Genomic DNA, 17,440 nt, shown 5'->3' on the forward strand with positions numbered 1-17,440 from the left:
TGTGGTTTTGCAGTTTGACGCCGCGTGCGGGCGCCTCGCATTCCAATGCCATCGAGATGTGAGGAGAGTGCGGCGAGACTTCGCTGCTTCGCAACGCGTCTTTCCGTCTTCCAGGCGCAGTTTGTAAGGCTTAAAAATGTCCAACTCCAAGGAAGGGAACTCCTGTCCCGACGGCTACCGGGCTTTAAGCACTACCGAGCTGAGGGAGCTTTTACACAGCGACGACAAAATGGACCAAATTATTCGACTCAATGAGAAGGTAGGCATCTTCTGTTACACGCTCAAACAGCCAAAGTACCGCTAAATTAACCCGCTTATTATCCTTCTTTACCACTTCTGATAATCGTTTAAAATTTAAATCATGTGTAATAACTGAAGTAAAAATAACCGTGTGTTTTCGGTGAGCAGTTAGTGTGAAGCAGATATGTGATGGCTCATCGATTGTCTGCGTGGCGAGCGGTCAGATTTCCAATTCCTTTTTTCCCCCAAGGCTTCCCCACTCACATCATATTTAAGGCTTTAAGTTTTGGTCCAATGATCACATTTATGCTCTTTTAATGCGTGGTATTGTGTTTTGGTCCCTCTGTTGGAGGAAGCATCAGATGCAGTGTTGAACCCCCATGCAGCGCTGCTCTGCTCTTTGTGGTTTACATTGGTTCATATATTGAAGGATAGGAGGGTTTCTTCATATTATATATTCACTGGACGTAACAAATTTCAGGAAAATTCCAACTCAAAACTTCTTCAAATCAGTCATAATTATTAAGTTTCTATTGTTTTATTCCTCATATGTTTCTACCTTAATAAATAAGGATAATTACAATGATTAAAGCTGTTAGCTTGACTTTTCTTTAAAATCAAGCCACTTCACTTTTAATTCATTGCCACCAAAACAGCAACATGTCATGGTCAGTTTTTCAGTGTGTTTTTCTGTTATGTTGTCAATTGTTGGCTGATCACGAAAAAATCAGCCTCTGTGCAGGCGTGTCTCTGATGACATCACAAAAGGTGGCTCTTTTGAATACTTCAATTTGAGTTTTTCTTTATGTTGTCTTTATTTTCATGCTTTAAATCAGTGAGGTTGCTAAAGTCTCAAGTCCTTCGCAGCATTTGAGTGCCTCGTATTTGACTCAATCCATAGGAGGTTCTAGATGGGGTCCAACGGGGGCCTGCACCCCCTGTTATGTCTGAATAGATGCTGCTAAATCAGTGTCTTATGATGATATGCACCGACTCAGAATCAATAACCAATTGGTGAAATTGTTGGATAAATAATTTTTTTCCTTCTCACTTTTAACAATAAATTAAAAATTAAGGTCTTGCACTTTGAACTTCATATTTTTAGCTATTTACTTTTCTTTTATTCTTTTGTTTTGTACCCACATAAAAAAAACAAAACACTTAAACATGTTTCTTTAATGTTGCATTTAAGTCCCAATGGTTTTTTTTCCTGATATTTTTTTTTATAACAGTGAACATAACCACCAGAGGTAGGATATATGGATCCCATCACAGCCATGTGTGTCTCAGCTGTGAATATGCACAGAAAACGATAATTGTATTCAAATAAAAAAAGATTCAATGCAATTTGATTCTTTCATGATCTGAAAAATAAAACTTTTTCACCTCCTGTGATGTCAGTGATGCATCTCGGCCCAGAGGAGAATTAGCATTTTTGTTTTTTCAGGTCGCTTTTATTAAAGAACCTTTTATTTTGTAAAATCCCATCTTTGATTGCTCAGCTGTTTTTGATGTGAGTGGACATTCAGTTAGTGAGTTAAAACCCCCCCTGGATAGCATCTTTAATTTATTTAAAGTCAATATCACTCAGGATAACCTCTTAACCACAGCTGCTGCTCCCCTAACCCTTGACCTTTCCTTAAACCCCGTCTTTATATAAAAAATTCATAACCATCGCTACGGTCGCTTTTCCTCCCACGCTATGGGACTGTATTAATACATTTATGTCCCCTGCAGCATCGGGAATGCAAACACACACTCACACAGATGAATGCAACTTAGTGCGCCAACCAGGGGGGTCCGAAACTTTTTCAAAAGCTCTGTTTGTGAGTTTTTTTTTCCTGTGGACAATAAAAAGCATTCAGGAGGCTGGGTGTTCCATAGCTATGGGTGTGTGCAGTGAAACATAAACCAATGTGGGTTTAGTCATCCTGCAGTCAGTCGTTTGAATGACTGGGGGGGTATAAGATCAGAGAATTAAGAAATTAGTTTTAAAATCCCTGAACTGGACCTTTAGGTGTGTGACCATCGAGAAGGTAAAAGCTGAATAATGTTGGATTTAGCTCAAAACATTTTTTAAACGCATTTCATTTTGGGAATAGAATCAGGTTTAAAGGTTTGAAATTTAAAACCCTGGGATGATGGAGATTAAATAGTTGAATTTCTGACTCAGAGCTGCTTGAGCCTTGGGCTGCGTTAGTCAGAGTTAGCAGAAGTGGTAATTAATGTGCCATTAATACCCAATACAGAGCTTGTGTGGATTGGATAATCTCAACGATTATAGCCAGAGTCACTGCAGGTGGATGCATGAAAACATAAACAGCCTCCCACTTCACTAAACATGTACAGATCGAGAAAATGGTTGCACTCTGCAGTTTAACAGTTGGTTTTAGATGCTTGATTTCAACAATGTATTTTAGTGTTTCTATTGTGTGCCTCGGTTGCTTTCTGCAACTTTATTTTGCTACATTTGTAAATTGGAGGGAAGCCTGTTGCTATTTTCTTAAGTGATGAGTGTACACGGTTTTTTAGCCATGGACAATATGGTTAAGGCAGTGTTTCTCAATTCCGGTCCTCACGCCCCCCTGCCCTGCATGTTTTAGGTGTTTCCCTTCTGCCACACACCTGGGTTGAATATGTGGGTGATTAACAGGCTTCTGCAGCCCTTGATGGTCATGCAGTCATTTGAATCAGCTGCTCTGGAGAAGACGTACATCTAAAACATGCAGAGCAGGGGGGCCTGAGGACTGGAATTGAGAAGCACTGGGTTAAGGTGACTAACCTTAACCCTAATCCGGACCTTATGTGTAACATTTCTCATCCCGTTTCTCTGCTCAAACTGTGCGTCGCCTTGACGCATTTGTGTTAATTATGATTGTTATGTAAACTGCTCAGCTTAATCTCCGGTAATGAATGTGAATCATGGCTGCTGCAGTCTGCCTGGTGCAGTTTAACTCCTTTCTGGAGATGCATCAGATGACATTTCACTCAGCTAGTTAAAATGATGAGTTAATTCCCAACAATGGCAATAGACAGGATTGAAACTCCTTATAGGAAGTTGTGTGTTGATAATCAAAATTCCCAGGACAAGGATTCGGGATTCTTTAAAGATTTCTTTTTTTATTCTTCACCTCTAATAAATGTCTTCTTTTGCAGGTTTTCTAATAATTCTCATCAAGAGTGAGGTGTTCAGGTACCAAACTGGTGCCATTGTTCACTTTGTTTCTTCCCATTTTGCTAGCTTAAAAGAAACATCTGTAGTGGTGCTCTCTAATCTTTGCATCCCAGCTCAACATCCCAGCTAAATTGCTTTAGCCGACAATTTCCAAATCCGTTTGTGGGTTTTATTGTTTTTTAAAATCATCCTTAAAGGTAAAACCCTGTGCAAGATTCGACAGAGTCGACTCCTTTTGTCCTGTCAGGATGTCCTGTCATTTCACCTCCAGGCGATGTGAGGAAAGTCTGAAAATCAAAGCATCAGACAGAGGGAATACATGCAAACTTTAAATGGTTTCTCATATCAAAACAGTGAAAGTGTCACTCAGACCTGTCAGCTTAACAAATGAGCTCCAAAGCCAACCAATGACACATCGCACATCTTCCTTTGATCCGCCACTGCAATAAATCTCGTCATATCAGCTTTAGACTTTTCCCTAATGTTCCAAAAAAAGACGGTGCCTTGATATTTACAGGCCAGCCCTTGATTTCCTCAAGTCTACTGCAAACAGATTCCCTTTCATGGAAGCAACTCCGACCGCGGCTTTTGTCCCAGGCCGAGTGTTTAATTGATGGCTGCAGACAGTGGAAACCTCATTAGGACTCAGACTTGTCGAGGTTGAAAGAGAAACGCCCATTTGCTGCATTTGATGCGGCCAGACGGGTGAAACCGCAACAACGACAGAGCTGCACCTCGTCTTCTCCAGAATCCCCAAACATCGTTTGTGGAGGAGAGTAAATGCTGTCAGAGTTTCCCCTCCAGCCCAGGCATCAAAGTGCAGAAGACTTGCCATCCCTCAAGACGACAGCGGTTGTTGTTGGATAAACAAGATGAAAACGAGACTTCATTTTTATTCTTTTCAGGGGGGAAATGGGCTTTAATGTCTGAAAGGATTGACGACTATGTGGGACATTCTACAAACTCGTAGGCAAGTCACAATAAATAAATTGATCAGATGATAAAACGAGCTCAGTAATTCCCATTTACATAATTTACCAGTTTTCTTTTTCTCTCTTGCTCTAACAAAAACAAAAAATCTTCAATCTGGTGCTCTGGTTTCAGTCAGCCCATTTTTTGAAGGATCATTTCATTGAGAAAGACGTCATAATTCATTTCATTTGTTGTTTCTGTTTTATTTATTTGGGGTATTTGAAATACCTTGCAGTTCCAGTGTTAAATGTTTATTAGAATTCAAAGTTTATTCATCTTTAGGAATGTGTTCTTGTGTTATTATGTCATCGCTGGAAAATGGTCTCAAATTAACAATATTATTGATTATCGCAAGAACTCCTGGGACAATTTATTGCCATCAAATTCTTCTGATTTCTATTGATTAACATTTTTGGGCTTTTGAAGGTTGAATTTTTGGTACATCTGGATTTTTCTTTTCACTATTGCACTTCCTTGAGTGATACCTGCACTCTCAGGGCAACCATCTTGTTTAACCAACATATTTTACAACATTTATTTATTTGGACTTTGAATTAAGGCCAAATCTACAAGTAATATTTAGGGCTAGGTTATGATTACATTTTTTATTTTTATTTTGAGGATAAAGTCATAATAATGCTGGAATAAAGTCATAATATTAGGAGAACGAATTTGTAATTTTATGAGAACTCTGATAAGTGAGGAATGTTGAGCATCTTGTGAAGTTATACTTTGGTATCGGAGATAAAAAATACTTTTACACATCAGCATCAAATTATTATCAGTAACAGGACTTTGAAAATTTTGAAGAAAAAAAACATACAGACTTAGTTGGCCACTTCAGATCTTGATGACTCTAGAAGCTTTATCTCATTAGAATTAAATTTTTTCTCATAATTTTAAAGATGACCCATTAGCACAATGCACCTTTTGCACATATTTGTATTTCTATTTGGGTTTAAACTGCTTCTAAAACCAGTTCAGGGGCTTAAAACACCTACTCAGCTATTTTTTGGCAATACGTTGAAGGGGGGTTTTTGTCTGGAAATTGAACTGTTGCAAAACCCCCTGATTATGTCACAGTGTGCTGTACAGTGGCTGCTGGAAAAGTCTAGCGTTTTGTTGTTGACTTACCATCCTTACACCACTTCTGTTTGCAGCCATTTTTGCAAATATAAACGTTGAGTTGGGTGGGGGGCGTGGCCAGCAGCACATTAGTTGGATTTAAAGTGACAGAGTCATAAAACAGCTCATTCTGAAAGAAGGCAGAACAGAGCAGACTGAAATTTCATTATCTAAGAATGATTTTGATCTTATGAACATGTTTTGTGTCGCCCATAGAATATCCTATTCTCATGATTAAGCTATTTTAAAAATGAGTTAGCCTGGCCCTGATACTCCGTCATATAACTCACAGAAGAAGTCAATTAAATAAGTCACTTTTTAAAAATATTTTTGTAATTTGTAATTTCTTTTGTTTTACACAAAGCGAGAAAAATAATCGATTGGAAAAAATCTGAGGTTTTATTTTTAAGTCACATCGGCCAGTCCTAAAATGTGGGACATTCTATGAATTTCTTTAAACTTGGGACCGGCTTTTTATGCCCCATGAAAATGCGAGACAGATGCGGTGTTCAGCACCGGGTCCTTCAGGACCAAAGTGACTGCTGACCCTATTGAGTCAGAAACGTATCCGCCCGAACCCCTGGGATGGGACGGACCGGTTTTGTCTTCCATGTCCTCACAACGAGGACATGGGAAACAGCGATCATTTGAATTATTTATGGCGCTTTTTATTGTTCTGGTGACAGTGTGACTCTGGACCCCTCCCCCATATGTCCAAATATCTGAATCCCCCAAAAGCAGGACAGCTGCATTGAGCTCCGCGTCCCAAAACGATCTCGCTTTCACACTATTTTAATGCTTCCAGGTTTATTCTGCACGTTTGGCTGTTTGACATTTGTCTTCAGCTTAAAGTAAATCTTTATTTTCTCTTAAGCCCGGCAACTCAGCTGTACGGGCTGTGATTTTAGCAAAGACCAAAATGTTATTGTGTATGTTCTGTGTGCAGCTGCAGGGAAATTGCATATTAAAGTATAAATAGCGGATTCTCTCAGATCTGTTCCAATCTTTTCTTTCACTTATTTTTGTAGATTCACAAACAGTAGACCTGATACATGAGATGCATGAATCACCTGAATACATATTATAATACTGTGCCTTGCAGAATTATTCAAATGACTTGGATTTTCTTTTTTGCATGTTTTTCACCTACAGATGGAACTGAATATAACACTTGAAAATAAATATCCTATACTGTCCCACATTCTGTAAATTCAGGTTAACCAGCAGCAAAGGAAGCAGGCAGGTTTAAATAAAGGTAAAGAAAAATACCAAAATTAGTGGTGGGACAGGGTCTGTAATTAATTAATCAGATTTTTGTCACTTAAGGAACCCTCCTGTTCAGCAACAACTTCCTGCATAAAGTGGAAAACATTGGGTGTATTCACACCATCCCTGTTCAGTCCGATTTAATCCAAATCTCATCTGTTTGCCTAGAAACTCTGGTTTGTTTGATGAATGCTAATCGAACCATTGGTGAATTCTGGTCCGCCTACAAATCTGGGTGTTGGTTTGGTTGAAGTCATCTCTGATGCTGTTCAAACGCATATGTGAACACCAAGCGGACAGGAGAGCGCTCCAAAATCAGGACTGGATTACAGCACAGGTAATTCATGCTAGCAGGAGAAATGACTCCAAAAAGACTAAAGAAATCCTGCAGCCGCTAAAATCTGACGCTCCATTTTTGTTTAGATGTCGTGAAGAAGAAAGTTGCACTTACCAGAGATCTTTCTTCTTCAGAGATTTTTGTGTCATTTCCTTCAGTGGTTTTTGATGCAGCGCCTCTATAGGTGAGGAAGGGAACAGGTTTTTCTAAGGATTTGGTTCATTTGACACAGTACAGTGTGAAAGCAAATCTCACCAGTAGAAAATGTAACAAATCTTGCAACTGTTGTCCCCAATCAAACCACGCCGAGAGGAAAATGAGGTGGGAAAATAATCTCAGTCTCAGTAGTGATGTTTTAACCAGTCCTGTCTGCCTCCACTTTCATTGGTTCAAGGTGACATCAAGAGCTTTATTTGTAAAAACAACAAAAAAAAAAACATTAAAAATGTTAAAAACATGCAATCTTATGCAGTTTTGTTTATACATCTTATAACATTAAATTGTGATTGTAATATGAAAATATATATGTTATTTAAGCAGAAGTTTTTCACCTCTGCCTGGCTGGCTGTCACTTTGAGAATATGATTTCAGCTGCTAAGTTTTTCCCCAGCAGGTCACTTAACATTTTGGATCTGTTGAGTCTGTGCAGCATTAAATGATAAGATGACCTGCCGTCAAACACTCCAACCTGTCTTCAGTCAGGCTGTGTTAAGACTAGCTGCTCTGCTTCCTGTACCTGCAGAGAGCATGAGCTCTCACAGGATATGGTCTCTCCTCCACAAACAAAGCCCACCTTCTCATCGGCTCGAACAAAGTCAACCAATGTCCTATATTTGCACACAGAAACCCCTCCCAACCCCCACAGATTGTGTTTGAGTTTTTTTCTTGGTTTCCAGGGAGTCCTGCTGGTGTTAAAAGCAAACATTTATCAGCCTGAAAACTAACTACAGAGCTGGCCTCATTTACAGCAGATTTCCTTCAAGCTTTTTCAGTGAAACGTTCCCACTCTGGTGCGTCATTGTTGCTTCATATTAGAGGCACATTTTGCCACATGTTTTTAGAATTTAAATAATCATTTTATTTTTTCAAAGACTAAACTGGTGGAAAGTATTGGAGTAGTTGAAGTTAGGCAACGGTTAGCTGTGGGTTTGGATGCTCTGTAACATTTTGTTGCATTATGAGCATCTGAAGAGATGACTCTTGCATGCTGATGTGCAGAAGAACAAATCCTAATTGTGTAGAAAATAATACATAGATGAATTAAGATAAACTAATAAATAATGCATTGTTTGGAGTTGCATAATCTCCTGACTGAACTAAGCCCTTTTATGTTAACTTCCAGTTCTGTCTCAACATATTTGACATCATGAACATTTGCATCCCTTTTTTTCATTTGTAAATATGTAAGTTTTTATTCCTCTTTTTTTAATATTCCTTAATTGAAACATTATTTTTGGTATATAAACTTGAAAGTGGAAATCATTGCTTACATTTTATTTTGTGGCATACAATGAATGTAAACGTTAGCCAAAGTGTAATGTCATAAAAACAAAATAAACTCATGGACAAAGATTATTCTTTTAGAGATCAAAGAATAGACAATATATTTATTAAAAAATGTGTGGCTAATTGGAACCCTATGACTTTTTTTCTGGTCTTTGAGTGACCTAAAATTCACATTATAAATTTCATGTATTAATATTATTATTAAGGACGAGTTATGCAGGCGTTACTCCTGATACAACCACCAGACCTGTACTAGAAGAAAAATGAAACATTTCTTGCGTTCTGGCCTTTCATCCACATGAAAACTCTGACAAAAGGGAAAATTTATGAAAACTGTATTTGTATTTGCGTGTGTTCATGGGAAAACTGAGATTTAGGATGCCACACATATTAGTCTGTGACAAATAATGCGCCAATATATCCACATACTAGTTTTTGAAATTATTCGCAATAAGCATTGTGTTGTGTTTTAATGACTTTATATTCTAACATGCTACTTAAAAGTTGTTCAACCGATATATTTGTCCATGCAAATTATGTTTAATGCCTAACAGGAAGTTGTGGTTGTTTTGAAGCGATCTGATTGGCTGACAGGTTTTGGCTTTGAGCTACACTGCCCCCTATGGGTTTGGCATGTTTAAAACAACAATGAGGAGCAGATTGTGTGGGTTCATGTAGATGAAAACTTTTCAGAGAATAATCTCTTATGTTTGACATTATTTTTCTAAAGACTTGGCTACATGTAGAAAAGCACTAAAAAGATGAAATGTTTGCATGTCAGAGAACTGGACATTCCATCCGTCCACATGTTTTGCCACCATGTCCCACTTGCTGAAGCAGCACATGGTGGTAACAGGTACAGGCAGAAACATCGATGTGGCTCTAAAGCTACCCCGGCCGTCTCCTAGAGGAAAATAACTCCACCTTTATAGGATGCAGAATTTTGTTCTTTCTTTAATTATTCACATCTCCTGACCTTAAGTGAGAGTTCAAACACAAGTGATCCTACCTCAATGCCACAGTTGAGAAAAAACTTAATCGTTAGCTGGATTTTTAAAAATGTTTTTTCAAGTTTTCATACAGATGAATGTTGGGAAGTGGTATGTTTTTGTCAACATTAATGAATTATTGGATTAAAACAAGGTCATATTTCTTGCTGAAAAGTTACTTGTAAGTTAGTTTTTCTCTTAATTCAAGTGTACTCAGATGTTTGCACCAAAATAGTTGGTAATATTTTATATTTTTGCAGTTCACACTGTTTTACTGTTGCACCTAGATCACCACAACATAGTTGTTTGAATAATTCTTATAAATTATCAATTTTTCTTGAATGTAACATGTTTTGGCATTTTTTAACTTTCCCCAATAATCATCTTTAAAAAAGATTCTGGTAACAGTGAGGTTTTCTTTCTCTCAGGCCAAAAATATTTGGTAAGGTATTGTGTTTCTGCAAAAAAAGAAAAAAAAAATCTAAGACGGGAACTTTGTAACATTTCAGTGTGTGGAGCAGATTTATTTTCTAAACCAGAACTTTAAGGTGTCATCTGCACAGTCTCACCACATGCCCAGACTGCGCAGATGTTTTCCGTGCACGACTGACTCATCACGTGAGTCCGAACATGCGTCATGTTGTTAAACGGAAAACAAATCGACCTCGTTTGACTCTTTTTCTTCTGCAGTTCCAGGAGCTCCAGGTTGACCGGGAGATGCAGCTGACCTCCAACCGGAGCCTGGCCGAGGAGAGCCTGGCTCGGCGACCCCGCCTCAACAACGGCAAGCTCCAGCTGGCAGAGAAGTACAAGGAGCTGTCCAACCTCGTAACCACATGCTGGGAAAAACAGAGTCAGCTGGGTGAGTTTGCCTCGCCGCCGAGGAGACACAGATTTAGGGATGGGGCGATGCGGTTCTGGTTTCATGCAGCTGAAATGTCAGTGATGGCAAGGTCACTGGTTTGTATCCATGGCCAGATCGATAAACGCAGCCCTGCAGCCCTCAGCAGTCTGAAACGATTCAGTGGAAACAGCCAGAGGAATCAGTCAGAAAAGGTCGCGTCCCAAACACTTAAGGTCACAGCTAATTACACACAGTAACCCACAGCGGCTCCTCTGTGTCTTCCCTGGTAATGGCAGGAAGACACCCAAACATGACGGCTGCAGTTACACATCGAAAGCAGAGCTGTGCTTTACAACGGAGTATTAGGATCAGGCTACGAAAAAATATGAATAAAAAAATTTAATTGTGAGAATAAAGTCAGAATATTATGAGAATTAAGAAATAAAATTATGAGAATAAGGTCAAGATATTACAGTCATAATATTTCCAGAATAAAGTTGTAGTAATACGAGTACAGTCATATTATGGGGATAAGGTCATGATAATAAGAGAATGTCAAAATAATGAGAACAATGTTATGTTATTAGAACACATCAGCATATCAGTATCTTTAATTTCATAAATTTGACTTTATTCTCCAACAACTTTATCCTCATATTATCACTTTACTCTTCATTACAACTTAATTCTCAATATTTTATCTTAGTCTCGTAATATGACTTTATTTTTGTAGTTTATTTTCATATTATGACTATATTCTCGCATTATTACAACTTTATGGTTGTAGGACTTTATCCATCCATCCATTATTTTACATGCTTGTCCCTGGTACAGTCCTGATGGGTGCCTGTTGACTCCGACCTCCAGCAGTCAACAGGCAAGAGGCGGGGTCACCCTCCACAGGTCGCCAGGTCATGGGACTTTATTCTTCCTGTATTATAATGTTATTCTCGTAATATCAAGACTTTATGCTTATATTATTTACTTTGTTCTGGTGCGAGTTTATTCTTGAAATATTATGACTTTATTCTCATTATTTAAACATTTTTCTTGTAATTTTATGATTTTATTCTAGTAAGTTCATTCTTTTCTTATCCTGGGCCTCAAGCTCTGTAGTGTTTACATCCCACTCAGCTCTCTGTCAGCCTCTTGGTTCAGAGACTGAAGGCAGCTTCCCATCAGAGTGCAGAGAAGCCTCTGAGTGTCACCGAGTCGAGCCTTCATCTGCTCAGAGAAACCTCAGCATGACTGGAGTTCGGTCATGGGAACCAAATGGAGCATATCAAATGCCAGCAGGAAGCTTGCAGCAGTTGTCAAGGAATTTGTGGGCTATAAGACGGGGAGGGGGCGCCTTGCTTCTTTTTGTTTCGGCAAGTTATTCCTTCTCAGACGATGTCGCCTCAGCCTTTCTGCTCAACTCTAATCTGGGTAGAGAAGCTTTAAAGGTTCGTACGCAGCGAGTCGATTCAGAAGCAGGTGATGAAGTCAGCGTTCCATAATGTCTTCTGCTGCTTCAAGTTCAAGTGTGGCGTAATGAAAAGGCCAGATTTCTGCCTCAGCTGCAGTGATGGAAGTTGGGTGGAATGCTAAACTTCCTGTCGATGTGCGCGCGGTGCACAGATTCTATCCCACCTCCCCGGCGAGGCAGGCAGGATGGGCGGGGGTCCGTCTTTGCGTCCTTCCTACGCGTAACATCTGATTCTCATTTGGCTCCACGAGCCGCCGGGGGGGGAGCAGGACGGGAAAGATGAATGAAGCAGCTTCTCTTGACGTAAACGTTCCCGGTGGAGACGAACTGAGGAGCAGATTGTTAGACGCATCCTGCTGTTTCACTGAGGAGGATTTGTGGACGGGAACGCTGCCAGAACACTGCAAAAAACAAAATCTTGCCAAATGTTTTAGTCTAGTTACAAGTGAAAATCTCTTAGTTTTGTCTGATTACAGGTCTTACAAGTAGCTTTTCAGCAAGAAATATGATTTTTTTTAAAGTAAGTAATTCCTTAATATTGATGAAAAAAGCAAGACATTTTTCTCATGTTATAGATCAGTGGTGTCCACATTTTTAGTATTGGGGCCAAAACGGGCAAATGTAAACTATTGGAGGCCACAAAATTTATTTAATTAGTTTATTGTAATCTTTTTTTCTTCTTGTTTTTTGTTTTACCTACTTAATAATAAATATATAAAATAAACAAATAAAAAAGCAGTTCAGAGTGTTTTCTTATTGAAAAAAAAGCTTTTCCAAATTATTTGGCTCATCAATTGTTTCCTCTTTTGTTGGCCAAATCTTTACCACTCTTGACTTGTGGTTGGGAGCCAAACACAATCAGGTTAAACACCACAAATGACCCATTGGCTACACTTTGGACACCCTTGTTATAACCACAACTGAAATAATGTGGTTATTAAGGAACTATTGATTAAAAACAAGCAACTGTATCTCGCTATAAAGTTAGTTTTGTCCTATTTCAAATCCAATAAGATATTAGGACTACTAACGAGACCGAAAATACTTGGTAAGATGTTATTGCAGGGACTCCAGGTGGAGGAGAAACCTTGAACTGTCCTGGTTTTGAGTTTCTTTCTCTTAAACATTATAGCCACCAGGAATTTGCTTTCCTCCACTATTACCTTATAAAATAACTGATGGTGCAATTTCTGTGACGTGTTCACAGCCATTTGTGCTCATAAGAAAGGTCACAGAAATGTCCAATCTGAGAAGGTTGGTGCAGAAATCCTGTAACCTTAACAGCATGAGTCCCCAGAGGGTTTGGTTTGGTACTACAAACATTCGCCAACTGATCCAGACGTGATCTGGACCCGGTTCGGACCTGAGGTCGGCAGGACTAGAGCAGCGAAACATGGTATAAATAATAAATTATGGACGGATGTGGGATTAGTGGACGAACAACATCATGAAGAAGGAGGAGCCCAGAAGACATGTCAGGGAGAACAAAGGTGAATTGATTAATCAGATTAGTTGTGATTAATCAATTATTGAAATCACTGTCATATAATGTAGTATAGATTAATTGTTAACTGGAGTATACAGACTCAAAAGGCCACAATAGGGCCTGATAAAGTAATTAATGTGCCAAATATTGCATCCAAAAATAAAAAAATCTGAACTTTTTAAATTTATTTAATAGCAAAGTGTAATGTAGATTGTTTTCATTTCTACAATGTTGATTTATATGGAAGAAGATTAGAGCCTCTGAAAAAAAACAATAAAATGCTGCCTTTTTTTTCGAATGTTGTCTTTTTTTCTCAGAATTTGGACTTTAAGCTCAAAATTCAGACTTTTTTTTTTTTAAGGATTTTGACTTTTTTCAGAATTCAAGTCAGAATTACTCTGGGTTCTGCAAAAAAGACAGAGTTCTTTTATTCATGGACCCTAATCTTCTTTCATAGGTTAACATTTACCAAATTTGATGTAAAAGTCTTTCCACCTTTGTCTTGAAGTCGGTCTGTTTTCCAGTTTCGCCTTAGAGGCTGACAGGTTAAGGTGACTCCATTTATATATTTGGCTCTGCTATTTAAAACATAAAACACACTGATTCGTTGTCACCAGCCAGAGATCAGTGCTCTAAAGTCGGCAAAGTCTATTTTTAAGTAGTTAAAAAATAGCAGAGATGAAAATATGACAGCTGCCTCTGCTAACTGTTTAAGGCAGTCGCTACAGGAAGTGTTTTGTTTTTAATAGTCTTCATCCTGGTACTTGGCTTTACGTCAAAAACTAGCTTTAATATATTTTTAATTTATCTCGGCGTACTATTTTCTCAGATGAGTTTTCTCTGAATTGGTTCCATTTACTCTTGAATATATTTTTTTATGTAACTTTGGATGTCATATTTACTCATTAGCAGGTGTAACAGTACACATATTGGTAGGAAAAATATTCAGTGCTTATGCTTATGTGCGCATAACAAGTTTTTCATCTCGTTGTATTGAGAATGTTTCGTGTTTCAAGCAATTTTTTATTTAGTTATAACTAGTTTCTGCTCTAGACTTCATTTCCTCGCTCTGGCAGTTAAACTCTTCCATATTTTAAGGTTTGTTCTTGTGTTAAAAGTGAATCAGACAGTTTCAAATTACTCGCCTCAGTGCTGAATTCAAGCTCTTGTGTAAAACATTCAGGAACATTTGCGCTTTATTTCTGCATGGCTCATCAGCTTAAGAGAAATTTGAAGACCTTGAATGCATCACTGGCAGTTTTTATATTTAATCTGACAGCTCAAATGTAGCCATCAGGGTCATAATTACATAATGCTTTAAGTTGTAATTCTTAATGTTTCTCTATAAATGAGAGAAACTCTTATTTTAGAATTGCAGGAGTTAATTTTATTATTGTTTTTCTACCTTATTACATGCGTTTTTCAGCCTAAAACAATTTGAATTTAATTAAAAAATCCAGCACACCCATTGTCCCAGAGGCTGGAACAGCATAAGCTCAACTCCCCTTTAGGCCTTTAATGCAGTAAACTGAAAATGCTGTGTGATTGCAGGAGTAGTTGCATTTAAAAGAAAAAAGCAGTGAACTGTTATTGCTGAATGACTGAATAAAAAATGCATTGTATTAAATGGTTCTGTATGATTTATACAGTCTTTGGATGTGCTGCACCTGAGCTCCCACACTCGACAACTCATCCTTTAAAATCTGGTTTAATAATGTGCTGAAAAGTTCTTTTAACAGTCTGTTCAGAACAAAAGAGTTTCAAGTCATTTCTCATGAGGTATTCAGGGCCATTTGTTCCTCGTTGTCAGTGATTGATGAGCTCTATATATGTGGATGGCAGTGACTCCTCTTTCACATTGTCTCCTTAAAACACTCACTGTGGAGTTCTGCTCATTCTGCTAATAGTGACTCTCCCTGTTATTATTTTATAGGAAACTTGATTGTGCTTGATCATCTTCAAACCAGTTCCACCAGCTGCATTTCCTTTGCAAATTTGCACAAAATTTGTCAAAATTCCGCTAATGTCAAAAAACACAATTTTGCAATTGCAGTGTTTCCATTAAATAATAAACTCGATAAAAATCACACGTGAATAAGGTGGTAATGCGATAAGTCATTAAAAAATGCACATTGCGCAATCACTGTTCTACCACTTCCCGTTGTCTTCCTTGTGGTTTGCATCAGTAGCAACATCTGTTTGTTGGTCATGTGACCTGTGTGATTTGAAATAAGTGTTTCAAAATAAACCAATTTTGATACAACCAAAAAAAAAAAAAAACTCATCTCAGCGCTCACTGATCACTGAATTTTGAATTTAAAAAAGGTCGCAAAGAATTTATAAATTGCTGGGTTTCACTCACGTCACCCGGATGACAGGCGAAATTCAGATGGAGGTCCGGAAGGGAACCTCTACGATTCAAAACAAAGCAAAATTGATCACAATGAGTACGCTAAAGCCCTACATAGGTTGGTATAGACGAGGCATCTCGAAAAAATATGAGTATATTTAGAATATGATCCGTATTAACTCAGTAAAAAGGACTTATAATCTTATAATCTAGAGGATTAACCGGGCATCGAGGCGATCCACATAAATATCTGGAGCTGCAGAGTTCATATTATACGACGAGCCAGGAGAAAGTTTTCAAAAGCCTGTAGAATACAATCATTTGGTTTCATTTTGGTTGAACCATTTAGGATAAAAAAACCCAAAAAGACATTACATGTTTGTCGACTTATTTCTGCTGGGTGTGTAGTGAATTCCTCTATTTTAAGCAACAAGTCCATGGTAACGATGCTATCGCTAACAACAAACTAGCCAATGTTATTTCTATGAGCTTTGATCTCCTGGTAAATAATTTATTTAGTTTCTGTAAACTCAAATTCATGCTGGAGTTGTACGTTAATGTTGAGTCATCATAGGATGGTGGATCCAGGTCCAGTGTAGGTCAACTATTCATGGATGGAAGTTGTGGTCAGTGTCTTCTTCAGAGGTTTTGTGTTGTTCAGTGGTTCTTGGTGTAACGCCACCACAGGCAAGGCAGGGAGCAGTTTGCTAAAAGAGTTTGGATTGTTTGACACAGTGCAGTGTGGAAGAGAACTGCAGCAGTTGTGTGTTCTCACTCTTGGCCTTTTTGCTCCATGACCCAAACCCAGATTGAACTGAAGATGAGGAATGGATGGATCTCGATTTCTACTGAAAACATATCTAAACATATTATTATTATTATTATTATTATTATTATTATTATTATACTATGTCTTGGGCTGTGTTGTTTTGGAGTTGGGGGGGTTTCATGTTGTGTTTGAGCTGGAAACTGTCAGTCAAATCTGGTAACCCTGACTGTGATCTTTAAAGGTTCTTCCCTGCTGGAGAACATGCTGACCAAATGTTAACTTCCCTTCTCTCCCATTGACAAGAACAGGAATGAAGCTGGTTAAATTTCTGTCAGACCTCATTAAAATGGGACTGTTTGCTGTCAAACCACATTGGTTTGAATGAAGGAGCAAAAGAAAAGCTTCCTCCAGAGATCCTGGTGTCATTTTGAGATTTTAATTTTCAGCGATGACTCTGAGTCGAAGGGGAGTGTCTGCGGGACTGTTTCTGTATGAAGTTTGTGGGGTAGACATTTATGAGGTGTTGGGTCATATCGACTCTGTGAATGTTTGATTTTGCTCAGTGCTAAATTTTTTATCAATAGAGTGGTAGACGCGTAGTGAGAGGATGAGAGGAGATGTTGAGGGTGTTACTGACAGCTGGTGTTAGTTCAGTGAAACTGTGAAACTGGAAACCATCTGTGAGCTCGTCTACAGCACTGCCAGCCTCTGTAAACAAAGTGATTACAGCTTTGTTTATTTTAAGCAGTAGTCGTAGTACTTGTGGTATTTTCACTCTAAAGCAATGAGCTGAACATGGCAAGTTCAGTATTTCTGGTTTCTGTCGCAAACTAAATGAAACTACACAAAACATTTAAACGTAGATAAGGACAAACCTGCGTAAGAGTTTGAAAGATACTTTAAAGTGCAACAG

At 38.4% G+C, this 17,440-nt stretch overlaps 1 protein-coding gene across 1 annotated transcript in view; it reads left to right on the forward strand.

Annotated features, from left to right (window-relative positions):
• Window positions 1–17,440, forward strand: part of vps37d (VPS37D subunit of ESCRT-I) — a 45,454-nt gene continuing 28,014 nt past the window's right edge. The window contains exons 1-2 of the mRNA XM_044140836.1: window positions 1–259; window positions 10,301–10,472. Coding sequence (XP_043996771.1) covers window positions 137–259; window positions 10,301–10,472 — 295 coding nt within the window. The 5' untranslated portion in view covers window positions 1–136. The remainder of the gene's footprint in view (window positions 260–10,300; window positions 10,473–17,440) is intronic.

The sequence above is a fragment of the Gambusia affinis genome, linkage group LG15 (genome assembly GCF_019740435.1).
Source record: "Gambusia affinis linkage group LG15, SWU_Gaff_1.0, whole genome shotgun sequence".
Classification (NCBI taxonomy): domain Eukaryota; kingdom Metazoa; phylum Chordata; class Actinopteri; order Cyprinodontiformes; family Poeciliidae; genus Gambusia; species Gambusia affinis.